This window comes from Marmota flaviventris, chromosome 12 (assembly GCF_047511675.1).
Source record: "Marmota flaviventris isolate mMarFla1 chromosome 12, mMarFla1.hap1, whole genome shotgun sequence".
Classification (NCBI taxonomy): Eukaryota; Metazoa; Chordata; class Mammalia; order Rodentia; family Sciuridae; genus Marmota; species Marmota flaviventris.
In genome coordinates this window covers 59,871,908-59,899,482 of record NC_092509.1, presented here as the reverse complement: position 1 = coordinate 59,899,482, position 27,575 = coordinate 59,871,908, and the positions used below count along the sequence as shown (strand labels likewise).

Genomic DNA, 27,575 nt, shown 5'->3' with positions numbered 1-27,575 from the left:
GACACCACTAACTGAACAAGCTTCATGAACTGTACACTGAGTCCCCATAGGATGCAGAAGCCTGGTGTCACAGTTCTCCTAAAGAATGGGTTAGTCTCAAGGTCTACCCACATGTATGTCCTCATGCAGCACAGAGCTGCTTCCAACAGTCCTGAGGGTGGCAGGCACTAATCTGTTGAACTGAGGGGAACAGGGCTCATTCTGCCAGCCCTCCCCTGACAGCAGTAACACCCAGCTTCACTCCTCCAGTCTTCCTTATCCCCCAGGTAGAACTGCAGGTAATGGAGCTCCTGCAATCATTTGCTCAATCATCTTCCCTGAAGAGGACTACACATAGCCAGACCCTGGAAGGGTATCTGGGCTTGTGTGCTAGACCTAGGACCCTGAGAAAAGACTGACACCACCAGGAAGTGAAAGACACCTGGTTTGCCTGAGAACAGGAAGTCACAAGTGCATGTTCAAGACTTCTTCCCTGGAGACAGTTCAGACCTCATGCCCTGTCTCCCTAAACAGATGGAAATCAGTCAGTCCTCCTGGGGGGCAAAAGGAACAGATGGTGTCTCGGGAATGCCATGACCTCATGAGGCCTCTGCTTGGGATGCAGATCCAGGACAGTGGGCATTCTGCACTGTGTGGCCATTAACTAAAAACTAGCTTCGTGTTAAAGAAGGGGCAGGAAAAGTGTCCAGGAGCAGGGGATCCTTTGAGAGTCACGTGCCACCACCAAAAGTAATAACGAAGGGGCTATCAACACCCAGTCCTTTAAGTCCCCACCAATCTGAAGATGGCTTGTGTCAACAGGTCATAATATCCAGTCTGCTTTGACCACTGGCCACTGGGTCTAGCAGGTTCCAGGCAAAAGATGAGGGTAGGGCCACGTGAGTTCTCCATGCCTCAGTCCTGTGACCTACTTAGTAAGGAAGTTGGGGAGAGAGACCACAGCCAACAGGCCCCCAGTGAGACAGAATGTGAAAGGCTGCCATGCTCCCTGAAGGAACATTTCTTAAATTGCCATTATTTCTGAAATACAATAAGCACCCAGGCAAAACTGACTTTTAGAAAAAGACACTCTTGACCTCATACATCAACCCCGTGTGCTACCCATATTCTTTAATGTGGTTTGCATACAGATGCTACCTGTTCTAAGACAGGGAATAAAAGCATCTTTGATTGCTAAAATATACATAGTTGATATGTAAAGTCCTAAAGCTGACTTCCTCATCTTGAAGCAGAAACTGTAATAATCTGTTCTTTAAGGAAGTGTTTTTTGTTGTTGTTGCTGTTGCTGTAAATGTCTTGTCAAGTCCAAAGGTAACAAGCACAGTAACAGTACTGGGCCTGCCTGGCACCTCTGTCCCAGGGAGTGTCCGTCCGGTCGTTCTGTCACTAGATCACAGAAGCCCGAAAAGCAGAACCAGATGCCTTTCAGGGGTACTTGGCAGGCCACAGGCGCTGCTGCAATTAGCAAGCTGGATCATGATTCAGCATCAGACTTGGGCAGCCTCCACCAGAGCGTAGCGGACAGCTTAAAAATAGCATAGCTGCGGCTGCATCTCACCAACCCAGGCTATACAAGAGGCAGGGCAGCTGCTATCAGCAGATCCTGGAGAGGGTCCCACCACCCACCACCCCTGTAGGCCTTCCGGATGTGCCTTCCAGCTGTGTGGGAAGCAGAAGGGACTGGCTCCCATCACGTTCCCCATGCTTACATCAGAAGCAAAAGTGCCAGTGGTTCCTGGATCCACTGACAGGCACCCCAGTGCTTGAGGGTTCAGATCTTCTTTTTTAAAATGAAAATTAAAATTGAGACTGTCCCCCTCATATCCCAGGCACAACAACTACACATGCAGCTCACCCACAGTGGGTGCTCTCAACGCCTCTCCTCCCCAGGTCATAATGCCCTAGGGCAGTTCTCAGCCTGGAGGAAGGAGGGAGAGAGTAGGTCTTTGTAGCAGAGAGGCCTGGGTGCAAACCATTTCAGTCATCTGCCAACAGACACCACCTGGACTCCTGCACCCCATCACTGATCCTGTCATGGCCAAGTTAAGAAACTTCCCAGAACCTCAGAGTCAGGAGTGAAAGAAAGCTAGTGAGCACTCACTAGCTGGCCATGGCCTGAGTAAATGAAATGATATGCAAAGAACCAAGGAGGGAGCCCAGCACAAATGAGCCTGGAAAAATCAACACCCTTGCCTTCCTCAGCTCTCACTGAGGTCTGCCTTGAGGGGGTATGCATATGATAGACCCACATCACATATTTAAAAGGATGAAGACAACATTTATTTTCTTAATTTTACTTATCCATTTTTTCCTAAAAAAAATCTCACCATGGCTTTGGCGCCATGGTGAGACCATGGCCAGAGGCCAGACAGGTACCTGAGGCACACAGAATGCAGGAGTCATGGAGGGCCCTCAGTATCCTGCAATTTGCCTAGTTTTCATTTCCATCATATTCTCTGGGTCAATGATACTTTCTAAATGAAACTGCAATGTCCTCAGGACTGATATTGTCTTTAAAAGTGTTCTTTCTACCCAATAATCCAAAAGGAGATTTAAAATAATGGAGAGGTTTGCCATTTTTCTGAGAATGCTAGTATTGAATAGATGTCACTTGTCCCCAAATTAATCTACAAAACTAACTAAATGATTTTAAATTTATTCAGAAGAATAATTTCATGGGACAAACTGAGAGCATTTTGGAAAAGAAGAATAATGAGTGGGGATTTGCTCTATCAGGTTTTAAAGGGTACAGTAGCAAAATCATATGGTACTGGTACAAGGAAAGATATCAAATCAATAGAATATAATGGAAGGTGCAAAAACAGACCCAGATATCTATAGTGTTAGTATATTATGAGGGTGGTATTTCAAAACAGTGGGGAAATGATGGACTATTGAATAAATACTATTGGTACAACTGGGTAACAATAAATAATATCCTCCTTTCTCCAAATATACACTAATGAACTTTCAAATTAATCAATTTTGTTTAAATATAACAAAATCAAGTGTAGAAAATATAGTTGGATATTTAAATAACCTTAGATTGGCAACAAACTTTTGAAGCATGCCACCAAATGGTAGAAACCAAAGAGGAAAAGGTTAATAGAATTATCACAAATGCAATTAATGGCAAATGAAAACTATAAGAATCGCTGTAATATCACAGAACAGGTGCATATTTGGAAAGAGTTTTACAAGTGAATGAGAAACAGATCAAAACTTCAATAGAAAAAAAGACAAAGAATACGAGTCAATGATTCAAGCAAGGAACAACCATGGCCAAAAGACATGAAGGCACTCCACTCTGGTCCCAGAACCTTCTAATAGGTTCTTGACCATTCTGTACTTATCTCCTGACACAGGACCTTTGCACAGGCTGCTGCCTCCACTAGGAACACCCTCTCCCTTATCTTCCCTAGTTTAAGTCCTTCAGCTCTCTACACAAAACCAACCTCCCCAGCAAAGGGTATTCTCTTGAACATTGCCTCAACCCAGACCAAGTGAGATTTCCCACCCCTCTCTTATAAGCACTTTCAATCCAAAGTAGTTTTCCTCCATAGCACACATTTATTTTTGTGATGAGCAGACTATTTGTTTCCCCTACTGGACAAACAGCCTTGATCTCGCTGGCCATTGCATCTACAATGCAATGGTTAAGTCACAGGATAGGTATAAAAAGGAAGGTCATCTGTGAAGTGAGTTAAAATGAAGTCATAAAAGATGAATTCTTAAAATATTACAAAAGATATCATAATATATCTTTAAGTGATAAAAGCAGAGTACAAAATAATATATATGTACCATGTGGGGGATATGCATATGATATGATACACACACATCACATATTTAAAAGGATGAGGATGACATTTATTTTCTTAATTTTACTTATCCATTTTTTCTAAAAAAAATTACATCAACACACACACACACACACACACACACAGACATATGTATATAACCATTTAATAAAATTAAAAAGATTCAAACCAGCTATGATTTTCCTCTCTAACCTAAGGGAGTCCCTGTGCAATTGCTACCGGAACCACAGTGCTTCCCTTCCCATACATTCTCCCTGACCCTTCCTCTCCACCCCTCCATCTCCATTTCCATGAACAGAGAGAAAGAAAACCCAGTTCCAAGGCACATGTCAATCTTTGCTTAGCCACTTCCAAGCCCCATATCACCCATCTTCAGAAAATAAAAACCAAATGTATGAGACAATAAATGTATGAGGTTTTAAGAAAAAAAAAAAAAAAAACCTAGATGTCCTTCAAATAGCCAGACTTCCCTCAAACGGTTAAAAATGGAATGAGTTACAATTTTCTGGAACTCTGTCCCTACTTAGCCTCAAGAACTATCTTCTCAATAAATATATGTGGACAGTTTGACCACCTAAGAAAGTGGAGGAAGGACATATGCAGATTTTTCTACTGAACAGCAAAGATCCACCTTACCATATTTCAAAGAGAGAAGTGTGTTTTATGTGCTTGGCGTACATGGTTTGTGAGATAAGCAAGAGCAAGGAGGTAAAAGGGAGGGCTGTCACAGTGGGCTGGAAATGGGACTTCACTTCTCAAGGGAAAATCTCAAACAACCAAAAAGATTAACGAGGGGACTGTCCAAGGGCCCTACCTGCCTGGCACTGTTAACATAGAGAAAGCTGGAGTTGCACTTTCCTGGCGGTTTCCTTTCTTGAGAATAAAATTGGCCTGCTTATTTGTAGCTAAGGGAAGAGCGAGTCTTAATACACTGAAGGAATTGCTCGAGATTTGTTCATCCCTGAGAAAAGCTCAGCCTTGAAGGGCTGCCAAGGACAAGGCTCAGTGTAGGCTCCGTAGGGTCAGTGGGCCCGGAATGAGGCTCAAACTTCAATCCTAGAAAAATGCACAACCACGTCCCATCTTCTCCAGACCCCGGGGGCCTTCCTTTAATCAGGACGGACACTTTCCAATGGAGGCTGGGCCTGTTTTCCCTAAAACAAAGCTGGCCCGTCTTACCATCCAGGAGGACAGCATGTACCCAGGGAGGACAGGCAGATTGCTTCTTCAAATCCGTCTGGACTATTTTCCTGGGTTCAGAACATTCAGCACTCTTTCTCATGTTCAAGGCTAGGAGTTGGGAGGTTCAAAGAAAAACAGATTCTGTGGAAATAACCACAATTTCCTGTCTATTGTCTCTTCCCTTTGGTTTATAACTTAACTATTCTTCCCTTTCTCTCTCCTCTTCTACAGTTTATTTCTCTTGTTTAAGAAAAAAAAATGAAGTTAATACGAGTAATTGGTTATTAAATCCACATAGACACAACTTCTTCCCCCCAGTATAGAAAGAAATGTGACTGGATGTTGAGGTATAATGCCAGGGAGGTTAATTTACATTGAAGTGGTGCTCACAAACAAATAATGAAAATGCTGTCCCCAAAGTCCATAATGAGCTTCTAATACAAGGCTATTTTTGGTCCTCCACCCCCTCCCTTCTGCAAGAGTTCCACACACTGACCACCCTCCCCTGAAGCCATCATGTCCCTGGTTTTGGTAACAGTGTACTATCCTGGCTCCCCACCAATCTCTCTGAACATTGCTTGGGTCTTCTATGAGAGAGGTTCAAGGATATGTCTAAGATCCTGTGATTTTTTTTTTTTTTTTAACAGATGGAGCTAGGATTCAAATCCAGGTCCTGGATTTGGCTTTTCCCTGGCACTCGAGGGTGTCCCACACCAGGGTCCTGGTCCCTCAGTCTCCTCTCTAGACCACTGAACACTGATGGTGATGACTACTTCCCATGAGATGACTTCTACATCTGCATTTATAACCCCAATTTCTCCTTTTCCACCTTTCATTCCCAAATGCCTGCGAGGTAATTTCACCTCCATGTCAAAATTTAATACCTTAAGACCGAACTCATCATCTTTCTAAAATAAGCCTCCTGCCTGACATTCCCATTACAATTAACAATCCCACTTTTCTATTCCATACCCACATGAGACACCTCTGACTATAATTTCTTCCTTGGTTTTCCCTGCTATCCTCTTGTTGTCTTCCTTTGAAATATGTACCCTGGCTTTCCCTGCCAACAGCACCTCCTTAGGGCCCCCAGCACCTCTCCCCTGAAGGACTTCCTCCGGGTAACCCACATCCACCGTCTACCCTCCAATTTACCATGCCAACCACAGCAACCAGACTGGTCACCCCAGACAGGGTTCTCAACCCACCTGACCTGTGAACATTCTGAGCTGGACTCTTCTTTTTTCGAGGGGGATGTTGTAAACTGTTTAATAGCATCTCTGGTCTCTTCCCTCCACCAGTAGGATAGACCTTCCCAAACCCACCCCACTTGCCCCAGTTATGTCTCCAGACATTACCAAATGTCCCAGGGGGTAAAATCACCCCAGTTGAGGAACATAGCCCTAAAGCATGGCTCAAACACACACCTCCTTTCATAGACGCTCAGTGGTTTGCCACAGTGGTCTCCCAATGACTTTGTAAAAAGGGAATACTTTTCAAAGGATTAGAAAATGATTTTTCCTATTTATGATTTCCTTTTCCTTGAGGTTTTGGACTAGGGTTCAAGGTATACTAGGGGGGGGGGAACAGTCCGTGGAAAAAAAGCAGACAGGTGGCAGGTAAATCTGTTCTTGTTCTGCCATCAAGATTCCCTCTGCTGAGCACCCCTGAAGGCAATGAGGAAGAAGCCTTGAATACTTCAGGGGAGACAGAGTGAGACAGCTTACACAAGAGCCCCAGCCTAGTTCTAGAACCTTGTACCTGTCCTTTTTAACCTCTCCCTACCCCAGTTTTAATTCAGAAAATGTGTTAAATTTTGCATCTGGAATATCTCCCAAAGGCTCATGTATTAAAGGCTTGGTCCCCAACACAGCAATGGGCAGAGGTAGGGCTCTGGGGTGAAAACTGGTTCATGAGGGCTCTGATCTCATGAATGGATTAATCCATTGTGGAGTTCATAACTGAATGGATGACTGGAAAGTGGTAGAAACTGTAGGAGGTGGGGCCACATTGAAGGAGTAGGTCACTGGGGTAGTTCTCTGGAAGTGTACTTCTTGTCTCTGGCCCCTTCCTTGCTCTCTCTTTGCTTTCCAGACACTGTGAAGTAAGGGGATCTGCTCTACCACATGCTCCCCACAGTGACATTCTGCCTCGCCAAAGGCCCAAAGATATGGGCCAAGTGACATGGACAGAAACCTCTGAAACTGAGCCAAGATAAATCTTTCCTCCTTTCAGTTGATTTTCTCAGGTACTTCATGACAGTGACAGAAAGCTAACTGATACAAAATGGGAATAAAACAATACCTGATTCACAGGGATGTTTTGAGTGAATTAATATGTATAAAGCACCTGAAAGTTCCTGGCATGAAGCAAGTAATGATAAGCATTAGCCAACATCATTACCACTTATTAATATTATTGTAACAGTTCCAGCCATATTGCCTGTCTATCCCCAAAGCAGATAGTCAACAATTTACTCTTCTTTTTTATCTCTCAGATAGTCAACTTACTCTTCTTTTTTTAATCTCAATTCAGAAAGATTTATTTCCTTGCTAAGCAAACAAAGTTAATTAATTATTAAAGATCACATGTGAAATGAGAATTAAAAAAATAAAGGTAATTGATCATAACTTTTATGGAAAACTTTTTTTGATAAAGCAATTTTTAATTTATTCTCCTTTGTTATATATGACAGCAGAATGCATTTTAATTCCTATTACATATATAGAACACAGGTTTTCATATCTCTGGTTGTACACAACGTAGAGTCACACCATTCGTGTCTTCATACATGTACTTAGGGTAATGATGTCCATCTCATTCCACCATCTTTCCTACTCCCATCCCTCCCTTTCCCCCCTCTCCTTTGTCCTATCTAGAGTCCGTCTATTCCTTCCATGTTCTCCTCCCCACTCCATTATGAATCAGCCTCCTTATATCAGAGAAAACATTCAGCCTTTGGTTTTTTGGGATTGGCTAACTTCACTTCACATTATATTCTCCAACTCCACCCATTTACCTGCAAATGCCATGATTTCTTTCTCAACTTACTCTTAATTATGAAAAAAAATACCTGAGATGATCAACTTAAAAAGGAGGAAAGGTTTATCTTGGATTATGATTTCAGAGGTTTTAGTCCACAGTCAGTTGGTTCTGTTGCTTTGGGTGGCCCATAGTGAGCATCATGGTAGGGAGAACATGGAGCAGAGCTGTTCATCTCATGGTGGCCAGAAAGCAAAAGAAAGAGAGAAAAAGGCTGGGGTCAACATATCTCCTTTAAGCCCCAATGACTTAACTTCCTCCCACTAGGCCCACCTCTTAAAGGTTCCAACATCTCTCAGTAGCATTTCAGGCTGGGGACCAAGTTTTAACACATGGCCTTTGGGGGAACACTTATTCAAACCCTAGCAAGGCCAAAGTAAGCCCTTCCCTGCCCCAGCAACACCTCTGTTCATGCTTTTTCTTCTAAAATCCTCTACTGTACATTCCCTCCTGTTGAAATTCTACATATCTTTCAAGGCCTAACTCTGTCACAAGTTCTTCCCTCTTTAAGTCAGAAACCATCTTTCCTACTCTTGAACTCCAAAACACTTGGATATGCAGCCAGCATCTTCTATCACAATTACTGATGACAGAATTATTTCCTAACGAAATACCTCAAGCCCCACGCCAAGGCAGAAGTCTTATCTTAGGAATCATCACTGTATTCTCAGCAGAGTCTGACAGGTTGCCCTTCCTACAGGAAATACTCAGTGATTCTAATGTGAATGTATACATGAAATAATTAAGGCACTATTTTTTAATGCTATAATTTCTTATCTGACATAAACATTTTAAAAAGCATATAAATACTCAACTTCTGCTGGACTGAGCTAGATATTCTTACTAATATATACAGTCATTCCTCAGTCTCCATGGGGGATTGGTTCCAGGTAGGACCATAATCCCGCCTCCACCCTCCTGCTGCCAGATACCAAAATCTGCAGATGATCAAGTTCCTTTTATAAAATGGTGTAGTATTTGCATACAACTTATGCATATCATCCTGTATACTTTAAACTACCTCTATATTACTTAGAATACCTAATATAATGCAAATGCTGGGTAAATAGTTGTATTGTTTAGAGAATAATCACAAGAAAAATGACTATTTATAGCCAGTTTAGGTGCAATTTTTTCAAATATTTTTTCACATATTTTCAATCCACAGTTGGTTGAATCCACTGATGTGGAATTTATGATTACGGAGGGCCAAACGTAGTTGTTACAGAAAAGTTTTCTAATTTTCTCAGTTATTAGTTACAAGGTATTAAGCATGATAAATACTATTTCTCTCCTTTTTAGAGACACGGTGTTGAATTAACATTCTCACAAAAATCATAATCTGCTTTATCCTAATTTTGCTTCTGGTTGGCTTTGATGATGTCACCATGGTAAGGCATAGTAAAAGCTAATAGTTCTGCTTCTGAGTTTCCATGTGGGCAAGCCCAGCTCCAGGAAAACAGCTCATACTATACAGTGTCCATGAAACATCAGGCTCCTACCTACGCAAGAGGGTACCCCACAAAACATCCTGGGAGTTTGGGCTCTGTGCCCTGGAGCTAAAGAAATTAGCTAAGGCCCGGACACAGTGGGAAATAAATCCCTTAAGTATCAAAGTGCTTAAGCTATCTCTCAGGAAAAACCCTAGAGCCCACTGAAGGACAGTTTGGACACGCACAGAAGAAATCAGCTCAACCAGTCAATGATCCTTGGACATGACAAGCTCAAAATCCCCTGTGCTGAACATGATAACTCCATACCCCAAAGAAACAAGCGAGCTTTGAAGAGGCTTCATGCCATTCTTTGTCTTGCAAAAGAACTTTGAAACCTCCCTTTCTTCCCTTCCAGTCAACAAGCAGCCTCTTTCCTCCCCCTTCCTACAAATCCCTCTGCTACCAACCAGTTGGCAGATCTGAGTTTCTATCTCCTAACCTCTTTTGTCAGATCCCTTGCAATGAAGCTCTTTGTTTTTATAAACCCTGAGGCCACAGTTTGCCTTGGATGTGCACCAGACAGCAAGCTCTTGCTTAGTACCACTCACATTACCCAGTGTGCTTGCAGAGATGGCTGTCAACAATGTTCTGACATCAGAAAAGACACCAGCCTTGGGCCTGCCCACTTGCCTGGGCAATTGACCATTTAATGCCCCTCAGCCAAGCAAGACTGAAACAGATGAGAAAATAATGAAACTGGAACAAACAGAGTGACCTTCCCAGGGAGGTGGACTGTGAAAGACAAGAGCATACTAAATTCCACAAAGAAGTTCAAAGATTATCTGAGTGTTCCCTGTAACTAGGGGACACCTTCTGAAGCTAGAAGAAGGGTATTTGTATTTGAGGGAAATTAAAAGAAGTACTTAGCAACTCATATGCATATGAAATTACATTACTCAAGAGGTGGGGAGGGGGGCATTCAAGAAGTTTTTAGACAAAGTGATGGAGAACAAGATTCATCAGAGATAAGGAATGACACCAGCAATGATGGCTGGCATTCACTGAGCTTGTTTTAGGGCCAGGCCATCAAATGCTTTTCCTTGTGTTATCTTATTTGATCCACGAAACCCTCAGGAAGTGGGTCCTATTCTGATTCCTTGTTCAAAGAAGATGAACGATGTTACCAAGAAGCCTCATCCAAGAGCACATACCAGGGTCTCGGGTCCCAGTTCCAGCTCTGCCACTAAGCTGCACCTTATCCCACTTTCAGGGCTTCATTTTCTCACCAGTGTTAATACGACCTCTAAGGCCCTCCAGCTCAAATACCTCATCCCAAAGCCCAGACTAGGAGAACCATGGATCTAAAACAGCAGGGACATTTGTTACCTTTCTAATATTCATTATTGGACAAAAAAATAACGGTTTTCATATGCAACTAAACCATCCGTTTATAACATTGGAAACAGCAGCATAATCACAGTTATGAAGTCTATAATGCTTCAATATGTCATAAGAACATGCTGAATTACAGAGATAACTGAGACAAAAGCATCGCCTTTGCCTGTTTATTGGAATATTTCTCATTCTGTCCACATTTTCAGGGAGAAAAATAAAGATAAATATTTTCCACTCATAATTTTCTAAAAACTCAGGCTTTTTGGATCCTGCCTATCATTCATCTCAGACTCTCCTACCCTGCTACACACATGCCTTGCCTATAACGGAGGCTCTGGTACAAGTTTGCAAATTACTCCACCTGTTCTATATCTATTTCTCCCTTTAATATTTATATAGAAACTACTTAACAACAGCGGGAGTTTTTGGTCTGCTGTTGTTTTGTTTTGTTTTGCAATTCTGGAGATTGAACCCAGGGACACTATACCATTGAACTACATCACCAGACCTTTTAATTTTATTTTGAGACAGAGTCTTTACTCATTTGCCCAGGCTGGCCTTGAACCTACCTACGATCCTCCAGCCTCAACTCCTCACGTAGCTGGGATTACAGGCACTCACAGCAGAGGAGTTTTCTACATTGCGGTGTATGCAATTGCCAGGCAGGTGAAGGGTTAAATTAAAGGAGGCACTCTCTGACAGCTGCCAGTCCAGGTAGATTTGCCAGCCAGCACTGTCTGCTTTTCCTCTTCTCTGTATCTTCTTTCTCTAGTATATTATGAACTTTTTCCTAAAGGCAGGGAAGCCCAAAACCTTCACAGAAGGGCATTGGTTCATAAGTAGGAAAAAATCACTTCCAAATCTCTCAAAAACTGTTTCCTTTCCTGCATGATCTCTATCCAGAGCATAGCCACAGACTCACTCTAAAAAGTTTGTTCTACATTTGTGATCTTTTCTAACCCCGTTTGGGTTAATGAACCCATCTGAGAGTCTACTGAAAGCTACAGATCCTCTTCGGAGAAATGCACAGACATGTTTGTACATGTCACGGGTGGGATCAAGGAGGGTTCAGAGACCTCCAGAAGGTGGTCCATGTGCATGAGTCTAAGAACCTCTAGGATATGCTATATTCAGAGAGAACTAGACTGCAGTTGACTCAGCCACTGCCCTGACATTCTGCACAAAGCCCCTTCTTTCACAAAAGGGGCTGTGGGTCTCCCTTAGAACATGCCCCCAGCCCCACCGTGACACACAAATCATTCAGATGCCCCATCTGTTTTAAGTATCACAAGAAGAAGAATAAAAGAGGACAAAGGCAATGTTTTGACTAGGAGAGAAGAAAATGCCCCATAAAAGATAAATTTGAAATGACTTAAAAATACAATTGGAGACAGACTCCCTATTACTATAGCTATTAACCCATCACTTCTCTGCAGGCCAAGTCCCCATATTAATTCAATATTTACCTGACCTAAAACAGGGGTAGGCCCACTGCATGGCCTGGAGAGCCACTTGCAATTGATTTTTAGTGGCCAGCAGCTGTAATCAAATAATGCGAGTGTCTAGCAGTAGGTTGATTAGGTTAGAGCAAATGTTATGGCCCTGTAATTTGGGAAACTCTGCAAATTTGAACTTCCACGTCTTCCTTGGACCCCACCATCAGCGTCTACATGCAGAGTAAACCTTAGGAAATGTTTGGTGAATGACTTAGTGAAATTCATGAATAAGTAAATGGCTTTCAGTCATTCCACCCACCACCAACACATATGGACACAGGCAGTTCTATGTAGCAACACCTTTGCTCATATTGCTTTTCCTTCTCTTTCTTCATCCAATTGCTTTAGAATGGAGCTCTGGTCTCACTTCCTCATGGAAGCCCTCCCAGATTTCCCCCTGGCTGGAATAAGAGCACTGAGTCCTCATAGGAGCTTGTCACTAGAATTAACATTTGTCTTCCTTTGGCATCTTTTAAGAACTGGAGTGTGTCCCACAAAATTCATATATTGAAGCCTTAACCACAAATATGACTATAATTGGAGATATAGCCATTAAGAGTAATAATGTTAAATGAAGTCCTAGGGTAGGGCCCCAATCCCATTAGTTAGTGTCCTCCTTAGAAGAGACATCAGAAATCTCTCTCTCCTGCTTCCTACCCTGAACACACACCAAGGGAAGTCCATGTGAAGATACATTGAGGAGGCAGCTGTCTGCAAGCCAGGAAGGAGCCCCCAGCAGAACCCAACTCTGACAGCACCAAAACTACAAGAAAATAAATTTCTGTTGTTTAAGCCATCCAGTCTGTGGTATTTTGTTATGGTAGCCCAAGCTGACTTGGATAGTGTCTCAGACAGACTTGCACGCCTGGAGGGCCAGTGTTGTATCTTATTTGGTCCTTGCACATAATAAGTGCTCAATAAGTTCTTGCTGAGTAAATAAAGGAGTGGATAAAGATATAAAGATGAAAAGACTCCCTCACTTTTTCATCATGGAAGTAAGTAAAGTAAAGTAAGTAAGTAAAAACTCCACATCCACAGTTCTGCCATTCACAAAAACAGAACAAGGCTCAAGAGCAAGCCAGATGTCAACTCTGTCATTGTCCTTCCTGCCCATTCCAGCAGCCACTGTTGCTATCTGACCTAGATGTCAGAAGAAAGAAGAGAAAGAGGGAGAATTCAAAATAATAAAATGTATCACTCAACAATATCTTTTATGAATGCAGCAGCAGGCCTTGGCTGTCAAACCCAGCTGCAGAGTCCTTCCACCCTTTGATCAAGCTACCAACATGCAACTGGGTCTGGGCACATGTGCTGTGCTTGGAGAGAAAGTCTAGTGCCTGTCCTCCTGGAACTTGTAATATCATTGTGGGGTCTGACATCAGGGTTTGTTCTCCTAGTCCTTCTCCCAGCTTGCATTAGGCAGTAGACAAATGTTGACAGAAATCTAGAACACAAAGAGCACAGTCCAATGGAAAGAAGATAAATCAGTCATGGATGCTCTAAATAAGGAGCCTAATGATGCTGATACTAAAGATTCTAACAGTCATCATTTATCGAAATGTCACTACATGCCATCCATATAGATATATTCAGTTATTTAATCCTTTCAACAGTTCTACAACATGGATGCATAACATTATCCCCATCTTACTGAGACAGAGACAAGTCATTTGCCACACGCATCAAGTCATCAAGCAGGAGAGCTGGGATTCCATCCCAGGATGGGGGAATGACTGACCCCAGACCTCTTGTTCTTAGTGACTACTTCAATTTGTCACACAGGTGATAGGAACCTTCTTTTTCCTCATCTTTTCAACAATCTGGCTGGGGTACATGCAGAGTTCTCATGTGTTGGTAAAAGAATGCAAGGAGGAACAGCATGTTGAGCAAGTACACAGGAGGAAGCTGGTGGATCCACAGGCAGCTATCAGCCAGGTTCCCTCAGCCTCTCCCCCAAAAAGATCCTATGGGGGAGCAAGGGACTCTGTGCAAACCTCTGACCCAGACCACTCCCATGTTCCCTTGGCTCAATACTCATGACTCTGTTGCTCTGAGACTTCTGAGAACAGATTTCCTGGAGCTGGAGAGGCCAGGGACCATCTGAGACATCACAAAAGCCTATGGAAGTGATAGAAGCTGCCTCTTAGGAGATGAGAAGGATCCAGATGGGAGAAAGGGGAAGGACAGGCATCCAGGCTCAGGGACAGCTATGTGAAGGCCAGCCAAAGGAAAGAGCACTGCCATCTCTTGGAGCACAGGGAATCAAGGGGCCCAGAAGCACTAATTTGAAATTTGTCCCATCCTGGTTTTTCCAGGTCAATGGACCATCTTTAGAGTATCACCTTTCTTTTCTGACTCTGAGTTTGTGGTCTTTTTGTTCTCTAACTTTATGAAAGCACATATCTCTTAATCAGGAACTGTACTGAAAAAAAAAATCCTTCCAATTTAAATTGAAGGCCCAAGAAGCAATGGGCTTGGTACAATCACTCTCCTTTCTGCACTCAGGGAGGTGGAAGGCAAAAATGGCCCTAGGCAGTAGAAAGATGCCTCTCTCCAGACAGGCAGGAATCACTGTTTGGTATCTTTCAGATGCCTTCTGATACTACTTCCTGTATACCTGCTTGTCCGGCTAATTTCCATGGAAGTTAGCTTATGTCACGTCACAACACTAACACAGCAGGCACTAAAGAAAATGCCACTGTGAGAAGACCAAGGCACTTCGGAGATGTGAGGCACCCAAGCTATACAGTCTTGAAGGTAGAGATCAGCAAGTGGTTCTGCCTTTGATTGGAGATCCTGGTAACCACAATGCATGGAGACACCTAAGAAAGAACAATTGGAACAGCAGCAGCAGACAGGAATCTGCCCTTGAGTATGGCTGCAGTTCTCCACCCAAGATGCAAAGGCAGCTGCTACAGAGATAGGACAGTTTTAGATACGCTGTACATTTCTGGAGCTTCGGAATAACTAGGTCTTCCTTCATCTGGAGATGACAAAGGGCAGGATCTCTGTGGGCTCATTTCCATGTAAATGAAAATGGCAAGAGTAGAATTTCAGCAAAACCACTCTCAAGGGTAGATAAATGCCCTGCTACCTCATAAAGCCATACAAGACCCTCTGCTATTAAGCCAAAGCCCATAGATCAGGTTGCATTTGAAGAAACTCTTCTCCAAATCAGACCCTGGCATTTCAGGAGTCCACACATGACAAAGGTCTGAGGACAGTGAGGTGCTGAGCAGAGGCCATAATGAGGTGCATCCCCCCCACCAGGCTAACAGGCTGCTTTCCTGAAGTGCTCTGACACTAGAACACAGAGGATTTCCTGTGATTTCCACAAAGGATGAGGAATCCCAAGATCTCCAGCCCACAGATGCCAGAAGCAGCATCCTACATGAAAGCTAAAAAGAAGATCCCTAAGAGTTAAGACATCGTGCAGCTGGAGGTGAGAGGAGACATTCCACAAAGACAGGCAGTCAGCCCTTCTGTGGCAATTCCTGATTCATGGCACTGTCCTACCTGAGCCTGTAGGGGCTGACCCACCATGCCCACACCCTTCCAGCCTCATGTACCATGCCAGATGAGGGAGAGGCAAAGCTAAGAGCACCTGGAGCAATTCCTCCCTCACGACCACTGCAAATCCTATAATGAATTGCTTGCTTGCCTCCCGTGTTTAACTTAGTTTTCCTGAGGCTTCTGTGAATGCACACACACACACACACACACACACACACACACAAAAAAAAAAGCCTACTGGGCTTGGGCCAACAGTTATTGAGAAGTTCCTCTCAATGGCACAAGGACCTTCTCCTTCTCCAAACGCAACTTATTCACTGAACATGCCAGCAGCAGGGACCGAGCACAGACCAGCACATCCCATTTTGCAGCAAAACAGCTCCTCCAGCTGCCTGACATCATGTCTACACAAAATGAGCTTTCACGGGGTCAGGACCCACACGTTTACATGCTGCGCAGAGCATCCCTCACCCTCCTTCTGTACTCAGGGAGGCAAAAGGCAAAAAATGGCCCTAGGCACAGTAGAGAGATGCCTCTCTCCAGACAGGCAGGAATCACTGTTTTGTATTTATCAAATGCCTTCTGACACTACCTTCTGTACACCTGCACATCTCACACCCCTGTGAAGTGCAGAGAAAGGAGCCTCATTGCCCTGGATTTACAGAGGAAGAAACCAAAGCATGGAGAGGTTAACTGAATTGCTTCAGAGGTGACAGAGCTAGTCACAAGGGTAGGGTGACAGAACGATCATTCTCTGGCAATCTTACCTTTGAAGATAACTGACAGCTAGGGAATACTGAATCTTTGAAGGACCTAAGGAGAGGGTTGCTCTGGAATTTATAGCAGAAGGACCTGCATCCAGAGCACAGAGTACATAAAAATTCCCAGGAGTCTAGGAGGACGGGGAAAGGAGCAGCAGCAGATAAAGTGACCCATCACCACATCACTGCACTTAGACACTCAGGTGTCTAAGGAAACACAGACACACAATCACCCAGGGACTCTGTTGAACTCTGGTTCTCCTCTTAGTTTTGTCCTCCCAGCAAAGACCAAGAAATTCCCCGGCTCGTCTGCAGTTGAGCTTCAAACATCTCTATGCTGATTCTCCATCCCACTAATCACAGCCTTTCTCCCTCCTGGCCCTGTTGACTTTCTGTGCAGTTGATATGGACATCTAGATAGAATTCAGATTACCCAAACATTATGCCAATAGTAACATAAAAAAAAATTTTCTGCCCCCAAATCATAGGAGCAATTAATAGCCAGAACCAAGCATGGTTGGGTTTTTTTAAAAAGTTATTATCATCAGTACAGATTAGCAGCACAACTCCTCAGTCTCTTTGCCAGCTTCTCCTTCACTGTGGCTGCTTCCTGGGCTGCTCCGTCCGCACATTCTCTTCTTTGCTCATTCCACACTCTCTTCTTGGGAAAGCCAGATCCCTCTTGCAGCCTTCCCAACACAGATGACACTCACATCTCCATCTCCAGCCCAATTTCTCTCCTGTGTACCAAACTGAGTTTTCAATGCCTGACGGACAGATGGTGCTCAAATATATGTCCTGCAGGCAAGGCAAGCCTCCTCATCCAAGATGAACTCATTAGCTTCTCCTACAAACCACCACTGCTGGGGCTCTGCTAATAATGGCTCTTCCTCTTCCTCCAACCCCAAGTCCAGCCAGCTGTCTGGCCTTAGATAATTCTCTTTGCATCTCTTGTCTCCATTTATTCCTCTCTAGTTAAAGCCCTTGGCATGTCCCTCCTGGGTTAATGTAATCGTTTCCTCACTGGCCCTCAAAAGAATATGAATTTTTAGAGGGCAGAACTGTTTTGTTTCCCATGGTATCCTCCACCTAGACTCTGATAGAGGCATGATAAATATTTAATGAGCAAAAATCTCTCTGCTTCTCCATCTTCCACATTGCTAAAAAGTTGCTTTCTAAAACAAAGAATGGATCACGTCATGCTCCTAAAGGCATATTTTGTAGGCTCCCAGTTGCCCAGTGTGTACCATTCAAGTTCATAAGCATTGTGGTTAGCTGGGCATGCGGGCCCAACTTGCCCTTCCTGTCTCTTCTTTCTGCTTAATCTGTCTTTTACTAAAGCTGCCCTGAGCTATTTCTTGTCTTCAGTACATATTCTTTCTCATTCTGAGCCTCTGTTGACTCTATCCTTTCTCCTGGAAAAAAAAAAATCTACCTCCCAACTTCTCTGCATGGAGAATTATTTTATTATTCAAGACCTGGTTCAAATGTCGTCTTTGTTGGTAAGCTTTCCCTTACTCCTCCTTTGACCGCAGAGTCTCCAAGATAAGTCTCCACTTACTAAACCATCTTATGGTGGTAGATCCTATGGGACTATTGGGACCCAGGATCAGTGGCTATCTGGTGAATGCCTGCAGCACACATCTATCTGGGCCTGTGCCACTTGGTATTCGTGTGTATTTATTATGCTAGGTCCCTGCAGGACAATGAAAGCTCTTGGCAGGGGTACCTTCCGCATGATGACTATAGCAAACATTCACTGTCAGTTTGTTTTACATGATATTGATACCTTATATAGTTATGATGATGCATCCCCCTTTTAATGCATTTTATCCTCACAACAGCCAGAGAAGGTCCCAGTATTGGCCCCTTTTCCCAGATAATGAAACTGAAACAGCAAAGAGGTCACCATCACTCAGCCTGCTAATACAGTAGCAAGGAAAACTGGCTCTGCTTCCTATAAGACCATACATATCTCCCGTTCTTTACCTCAAGAAATTAAAACATATCCATCAAGTTATTATTAAAAGTAAATGGTGTAGATCAGAAGGATGATAGGGAAAATATCTGGTCCTTCATTTACAATCCAAAGGGAAAAAAATCTGCATGAGCTGTTTAAAGGTCACATACCCATTCAGAACTGTATGGCTCTGCAAGCTTCTAAAAGACTATTTCCCCATTTTGTTTAAGTACAATTTAAACACAGAGGTCACCCCCATCAGCCATTGAATATGCACTGTCATACTATAACCTAAATTTGCAGATGTGTCCCCCGCCAAAACAAAATTGTTAATTTGAAATGCATCCTTGAATTAGATTATTAGGACTCAGTTAGTTAACAGAAGCCAACTAAAAGGACCATTGAGAACCTCTCATAAGATTAACCCTCTAAAAAAGAAAAAAGAATAGCGTTACCTTAGATTAGGTAGAGAGAAGTGATGGGAGGGGAGGGGAGAGGATGGCGGAATAGGAAGGATAGTAGAATGAAATAGACATTATTATTACTGTGTGTGTATGTCACTGCATGACCAATGTGATTCTGCAACATGTACACTCAGAAAAATGAGAAATTATATCCCATCTGATTCAAATGTATGATATGTCAAGGTCATTGTACTGTCATGTGTAACTAATTAAAACAAATAAAAATTTTAAAAAAAACAGATCACATTTCTACAAAATAAGCAGATCCTGTTGTTTACGTTATGGATAAAAATCAGAAACTTCTGAGTTTAAGTTTCAAAAAAGGTCTTCCTGTAGAGAACTTGAATTTGACAACTAGCTAGATTAGTGTTATGGACACACCAATGCTAAGAAGTCTACTGTAAGAATGTATTTTACCTTTTTCTTGATAGATTGTCCCTCTAACTGGTTCACCCAATTCAACCACATATATCTTTTATAAATGTAATTGAGCCCAAGAAATAAAGTCTTTTTGTATTTTGTTACTCTCAGAAAAAAAGAATATAGTGCACGAGTGACCTTCCTTATTCAGCTTTTCTTCCATGCTGGTAATTTCAGGAGATTAAAGTCACTGATTTCAACAGAAACAGGAGACAGCCAAGTGGAACCTTTATTTCCAAAGATCCTCACCCTTACTCATCCTCTCTCTTGAACTTTAGTTCAATTTATTGGGATAATGATGACGTGATCAGTGATCAAGTTTACTGGGCTCTGCAAGTCTTCTCACTTTTAAGAACCAAACTCCATTCCTGCAGGCTGGGAACACACTCACATACACAGATTCATTCACACCCATGCCCACAGATAGGCTCTGACCCGCTGAGGCCTGTACGTGCCTCTGCCCCACAGTGGAATCAGTGGAGGCTCACCCACTACAGAGCTCCCAAGTTTATTGTCATTTCCAAATAAATGTCAAGAATTATTTTTGTTTGACTTCTCTGATGTTTCTAGTTTACCTTCTTTAAGATTAATAAAGCAATTACAATATTCCCTATTAAGAAGCTATTCTAAAATGTACTTTTAATTCTAGTTTGTGAGCAACTCACTTAATTATTTCTATTTGTTTTTCTTCTTGAGTGGATAATTCCTTCTCTTAGAGTAGCATAGTCATCTTTTTTCTTAAGAAATACTAGGCTAAATTCTTCCCTAAAACACAGCATCTCAAGCTCATACCATCAAACACAGCACCCTGCACAGCAGAATGAGTGACTTTGAGATCTCATGAACAATCACGTCCGATTCTTACTTCAAACTTAATCTTGCAGGGAAATTATTATTCAGGCTCACAAGCCTCAGATATCATTTTTCTTTTACTTTCTAATATATACCAGCTAGATTATCATCTACATCATACAACTGAAAAGACAGGTTTAAAGCCTGGCCAAGAAATGCAAAGAGGAAAGTCTTGCTAATAGGCCTAACTCCTACTCTAGCCTTGTATGACCATGTTCAGAACCTGGAAGAGCAACTTCACTGAGGATATCTCTTAAGATTGAGAGGGAGGGAGGGGGAGAGAGAGAGAGGAAGAAGAAGGAGGAAGAGGAGGAGGAGGAGGAGGGGAAGAAAATAGTCAAAATCTCCTATCTTAATGTGTTAAGAAAATTAAACATTACACAAATAGTAACACTTCAAGCATATATTAGCTAACATATTGTTAGGGCTCGTCCAAGTTGCATGGAAAAGCAGCAGTCCAGGAAAGATATCACCCTGGGAGCCATAAACAGCCCAGAGAATCATCAGAAAGGGATGGAAATGTCAGTAATGGAGGGTCCAAGAGACCAACCATTTACTTACTCACACCTGGCCTCTCAGAGCAGGTAAGAGTCAGGGCATGCTCTGTCTGGACCACCTCCCTCAAACATCCCATAGGAACCACTTTCACAGGATTCTGGTCCCTTACTTTCTTCCATTCAGAGCCCAAGGGCAAGCACTCTGGCCTTCACTCTGCCCCAGGTTGTGCAATTTTGTTGTTCACTTGCTGATATGCTTTCTTTTGGGTCACAAAACAAAGGAGTTCCCTTATATCAGAGGGGAGATGGCTAAAGTTTCAAAATATTTGATAACTGCAGCTTAAAGAGACATGTTTGAGTCAAACTTGATAACATGGGAGGGCGGGTATTTAGGGATTGGAATTTCCATGTGTGGGCATGCTAAAACAAAGACTGCAATAACAAAGATAGTCTCAGTTAATAGCCAGATGACTGTGGAGAAGTGGACTAATCTTTCCATGCCTCAGGTTCCTCTTCTATAAAGTAAGGATAAATAACAATATCTACTCGAGAAACTAAATGAGTTAACATGATTGAAGTGTGGAAGATGACATTAAGCATTTTCTAAATGTTTGCAATTAGTGTTATTAATGATTTGGAAACTTTTATAAATCACTCAGATATGGGCCAGTTTAAAATTATGTCACATCTTTTCCCAGTCTTCCCTGGTTAGCAATAGTTCTTATAAGAATAGACCAATAAATAGAAAAAATATTGTATATGATGCATCTTCTATATCTGTCCTAGAGGTTGTGGTGGGTCCTGTTGAAATGTGACTGTTTGTAAACAAATCAGCCTTTTTTTTTTTTTTTTTTTGCCCCTTTCTTCACTCAATTCAGAGGCATTAATTCCAGGGACCTATTCAGACCTATCATTGCTATGTATGACTTTTTCAATTATCAAATACCAAATGAGATTTCAAAACAAGGCAAAGATAAAGAGAAGCAGGCTGAAAAATCACTTTTCTCATTGGTTTCAATAAATAACTCTAGATTTTAAGTTGAATTAAAATATATATATATACATATAAAACATAATTTTGTGCAAGCCTTTTACATTTAAACTTTTGAGAAGACACTGACTCCTTCTTACTTGTATATTTCCTCTGGAGCAAGAACTGAGTCCCCTTTCTCTGTATATCCCCAGGGCATACAACTACAGATGAAAGGATAGATGAGGAGAAAAAAAGACATCCTGCCTTTACTCAGAGTTCAGAACCCATCAATTCATCTTATGAGGATAAGTTGCCAGTCCCCTTATGGATCTCTGAAGCCACGGATAGTACCAACCCCATATACACTGCACTATGTCTTTTCCTAAACATTCCTGTGATAACATTTAATTTATAAATTAGGCACAGTAAGAGACTAGTGGCAGTCACTAATAATAAAATAGAGAAATTATAATGTTATACTATAATAAAAGTTATGTGAATGTCATGTCTCTCTCTCAAAATACCTTTTGTACTCTGTACAAAAGAATGATTCATATCAGGAAGGTCAGAGCAGGATGGCATGAGATTTCATCCCACTCCTAAGAATGGCATGCATTTTAAAATGTATGAATTGCTTATTTCTAGAATTTTCCACAGAATAGTTTCAGACTGCTATGATGGTTGGTTACTGAAACCATGGAAAACAAAAGTGCAGGTAAGCAGGGACTTCTCTTATCACAGAACCAAAGAATGCTAGTGATGGGGAAGAAATTGAGTCAAGGAGAAGTTACCTAACCTGCCAAAAACTGTGGAGCCATTTAATGGCAGAAGCTCAACACACAGGCTATATCCATTCCTTAAAGACTACGGACCCCTGGTTCTACACCAGAGCTTCCATCTGAAGCTTTGGAAATATGTCTCTGAAACCAAGAAAAGAATAACATAGGTGTTTTTCTTCATGTTCCTAATCAATATTTACTAGAAAAGGAGCTTTACCTATACTTGTTATTACTCTCAGGAATTAAAGAACCACTGATTCTCTGTCTTGCCTCTCTAGGTCTCTGAGATGAGAGATTTGCTCCTTGTTATATGAAATCCTTCTTTTGCCCCCAAAAGCTTTCGTATTTCATCCTGTGGATAAACTGAAAGAGTTTCCATGCTGCTTACATGAAGGCAACCTTTTGTTGAAGAAATATGCTTTAGAGTTTCAGGAGCTAGGACTTTGTTTACAGACTGAGTTAAGCGTAGTTTAAATTCATGGATTTTTGCACTCTGTCATGTAAGAAAATTTTTCTCAATAAAACTCCAAGACACTCACATCTACAAACCATCGGTCAGTCAGAAGGCATTTGTTCCTACCAGTAGATACATAGCTCAATGCTATGGCCCCATGACCCAAATGAGATCTCAAGAAGCTTAATCCAGCCACACTAGAACCATGACTCAGGAGTGCAGAGAGGGCAGCCAGACTAGTGGCTTGCCCCAAGTTGGAGGCTTGGAAGCAGAGAAAGTATAAACACAGCTCACCTGATATTATGTTCCTTCTCTACATTCTTCAGTGGGTCCCATAGTGCCTGCTATGTGGCATGCAAGTTCCTCATTGGGACTTCCAGGACCCTTATAATAAGGCTGAAACCTATTTTTCCTTCTACTCTACTATTCCCTATAAGTAGACTATGTTGTAGATTCACCCGACTAAACTGTTTCCTGTAGAGTTCAGGCACATAACCACATCCCCATCATTATACAAGATGCCTGCCCCTGAGATGTTCCAGTCATCTCATCCTAAGTGCTACTCCTTCTCTGGGACATTTCCTAATGTTTTCACCAACCTCCAACCTAGAAAAACTACAATTGGAGGTGGCCTCAACTACCATGAAACTTTTGCACATTTGTAAACCACCCAAGAAATTATTTCCTAGATGGTATGGTAGTAATTTGGAAATTTTTTTTCTTGCTTTCAACCAATATTAGCTGAACATTTACTATGAATCAGATGCTGTGCTGGGTGCCTGGGACATAGAAATGAATTGAGTCAAAGTTCTTGTTCTCAGCGGGCTTGTGGTCTAGTAGACGAGACGATACTATGATAGAAGATGATAACCTAGGGCAACGGGAGTCCAGGTAAGGGCAGAATTTAATGACCAGGGAAATAAGAAAGACAGTATGGCAAGAAAAATTTGTTTTCTGGGGATGGGGTGGGAAATGAAGTGTAAGGGAGGGGTCTTCTAGGTAAAAAGAACATAATGTACAATTCTTCCCTACTACTTCCTGAATTTACTGAGTACCTACAAGATTTCCATCTCTCACATCATTCTCATTAAGATAGATATCATAGTCCTCATTTTACAGATGAAGAAACTGAAGCTCCTAAGACCCAAGAACCCAAGCTATCAAGTATCAGAGCCCAGCCTGAGCTCCTGGTAACAGGAAATTCACCTTCAAGGAGCCAGCTCTTAGCTCCCATCCTCTAAACCTGGGTGACTATACAGGGAACCACTCAAAACCAGATATCTTCTGGAAAGGTTAACTGGGGCATAAAAAGAAAAGGTTCAAGAATGTGGAAACAGCCATGTCCTGTACCTCCCTATAAACCTAGTAAAAGTCCTCTCAGGGTATGTGGTTTTAATGGCCCCAAAGGAGGGCCCTTCTTCTTAACTCAGAAAAGACAACCTGAAGAGAGTTACCTAGAAGTCACTTCAAGTCAAGCCAAGCCCGTGAAAACTCTCAAAAGGCTCAGAAAATTGAATTTCTAGGGCAAAGCATTTTGGTTTTGATGGAGTTCTCCCCCAGCCTTTTCCTTTTTCTCATTATTTTCTCAATTTCTCCCTTTCTAGTTCAAGCTCTTTCTGTAATACTTGTATTGGGCACATGCTTTTCTCCCTCCTAGCTGAGACTATTGTGGTACTCCTTTTCCATTGAAAGCAATCAAAAATGAAAATCCACATTTCAGAACAGGGTCTATTAAATATGTACCTTTTGTGGATAAAAAAAGAAAGAACTCTCTGAGGGCTGATTTTCAGTTCTGTGTATCACCAAAAGATTAGATATTGGGTGAGACTTCTGCTCCCTCGCAGGCCATTTGCATTTGGTAATTGAGAATGATGGCAAGGAGTCGGGAATCAGAAGCAACTTACTTATGGAATGTCTTAGTCTAAAGCATTGCTAATCAAAGAATGGTTTGGGGACCCGTAGGAACTGCTTCATCTGGAAGCTTATTAGAAATGTAGAATCTCAGGCCCCACCCCAGCTGACCAATGGAATCAGAATCTGCCTTTTAACAAGATCCCAGGTGACTTGTGTGCACATTAAAGTTTGGGGAGCATAGGTCTAGAGCTAAAGTAACACTGCTTTTACTGTCATCCTGGACACCTCCGGTGGGTTTCTTTCCTAAGAAAGAAAATCTCTGTTTAGTGAACTCCATAGAATGTCCCCCACCACCCTTCTCTGTCCAAACTATTTATTCATAGAGGAATTCTAAAATGATAAACATTCTTCAACAAATTATACTCTCTGCCCAAAGAAGTTCAAGGTGAAACAAGGCTACTGGCCAGCCTTTCCCTAAAGGGAAAGATCTGAACTTGGGACGTAAAAGACAGCTCTTATTCCCACTCCCTTTTCCAAGGGTCTGAATCTCTTTGCTTAATCTACTCCTCTCTGGGGGGTGGGGGGTGGGGGAAGAACCTCCCTATGGACTACACAGGTAAGTGGAGAGTCTGAAGGGCATGCTCTGCCCTGGGTCCTAAGGAAGTGTAATAAATACAAATGGGAGGGACCAAGATCATAATCTTTAAATCCAGGCTGTGCTCAGACCTCACACATCCAATAACAAGACATACATAGATAAATTCTGATTAATTAATCTGCCATCTATCTACATGAGAGACATCAACCAGGAAGAGGGTAAATCATGTGGACCTAGTTGGAAGGAATGAAAGTTAGAACTCAAAGGCAAGAGAAGAGGAGAGGGGAAATGGCCCAGTCCTGCCCATTGGTGTCCTGTCCCTTGATTTCTACTTGCCAGTGAAGCAGAGGTAGTTAGTGATCAGGTCAGGGCAGAAGCTCTGACCAGAGCCCTGGCAGACTACACAGAAACTGGTCTGACCTCACACTGGACCTTGTCCTCTATGAAAAGGATGCCTGTCTCAGAGACATTTCTATTTTTAAAAAATTACTTCTTGATAAAACTAAACAAAACAAAACAAAAACCAGGTCCATATCCAAAGCAAATACTTTCTCCCTAATTCTGACAGATGTGCACATCACAACAAACACTTTAAGGTTCCAGGTATCTTTCACACATCTAAATGGAATGCCTGAATTAGGGACCAATTTGCTATTCTCCTCCCCCACTTTGGCTAATTTTTCATTCATTTTTTCCATCTTCATCTTTGGATTCTCTTAAACAGCAATATTTTCAAACACATGAATGGTTTATTTATACCAAGCAATACTTGTTTTTCAATCGGCAATAATTTAATCACATATTAATAGTATTTCAGCTCTGGAAACACAGTTCTGTCCTTTTAACATCCACATCAGCATGCCCTCAGCAAAAATTTGGAATGGACAGCAATGATGGACAGCAGTAAGTAGGGGTGGCAGGGACATGCTTAGGCTCTGAAATTCAGACAGGAACTCCATTTGTCTTCCTCTACCACAACCAAAAGATAGCCCTATCCCTCAAACCCAAGTATGTTATAGATTATCCGCCTACAGAGACTGAGGCTATCAATTTTATTTCAGCAAACTTCCACTTTATAGAAGAGCACTTGACTTGCTTCCCCCTGTAAATCAGACCTAGATGAACTAAGCAATCTTCCAGAAGAAAAAGCTCTGCATCCCCTTCCCACCCCCAACATGCAGACATGCTTGAACACACTACTTTCTGAAGAGAGAGAAAGTTAACTTTTAAATAAACCTGTCCTTCAGCCAGTCTGGCCATGTTTTCAGACCTTTTACATTTCCAAAGATGGATCTTGTAACTCTTGACTAAATCCAGAGGATGAAACCTGACCTCAGTCTGTTGAGGGCATGCATAAGGGTCAAAGGTCCACAAATACACCACTTCCCCTCCTCCCCAACACATACTTCTTTCTCTCAAAGTGAGAATAATGGATCAGACTTTATTATTCTTTCTTCAGAGAAGCCAGGCCGGGCTGCTGCTGGGAAGCTCCAGACAGAATGTGGGTGTGTGAACCTGTGCGGGTTCCACAGAGGAATTTTCTGGGAACTCCAGGCGTTTTGAATAAAGGGTAGGTCTGAGGCTGGGGCACAGAAATCCTTGGGTTTCTCAGGCATCTCTGAAGTCTGGATGTACAGGGTGAGGGCGTGTGCAGCGGGGCTGTCCTGCCAATCTGGCTCCCCTCCCTGCCCGGCCATGGCCATCCCAGGCCCTCTGGTCACAGCGGGGTCACTCACCACCCGTGAGCTGTGCAGGGCCAAAGCACAGCGCCAGCTGAAACCACAGGATCACTGCCAAGAGTCTCTGGGGGGACTGAGGCTGCTGCTGCTGCTGCTGCTGCTCTAGAAATCCATCTCCATTGCTCGGGTTCATTCCATGATACATCTTTCATCCACAGAGGGCATCCAGCTTGCAAGAGTCTGCAACCACGAGTGGAACACGACAATACCCCGGGCTGCTGGAGCTCTGGGCTACGCTCCCACTCCTCGGCCCTGGGACCCGGCGCCTCAGCTGCGCGGGCTCCATCCCAGTTCACCCCCGCAAGGCCCCCGCCCCCTTTCCCACCGCGAGATCTCCCCGCC

General features: G+C 42.6%; 1 protein-coding gene across 1 annotated transcript in view; it reads right to left on the bottom strand.

Moving 5' to 3' along the window:
* The window catches only part of Susd4 (sushi domain containing 4), a 130,519-nt gene that overhangs the window by 102,462 nt on the left and 482 nt on the right, over positions 1 to 27,575 (bottom strand). The window contains exon 2 of the mRNA XM_027934853.2: positions 27,231 to 27,413. Coding sequence (XP_027790654.1) covers positions 27,231 to 27,378 — 148 coding nt within the window. The 5' untranslated portion in view covers positions 27,379 to 27,413. The remainder of the gene's footprint in view (positions 1 to 27,230; positions 27,414 to 27,575) is intronic.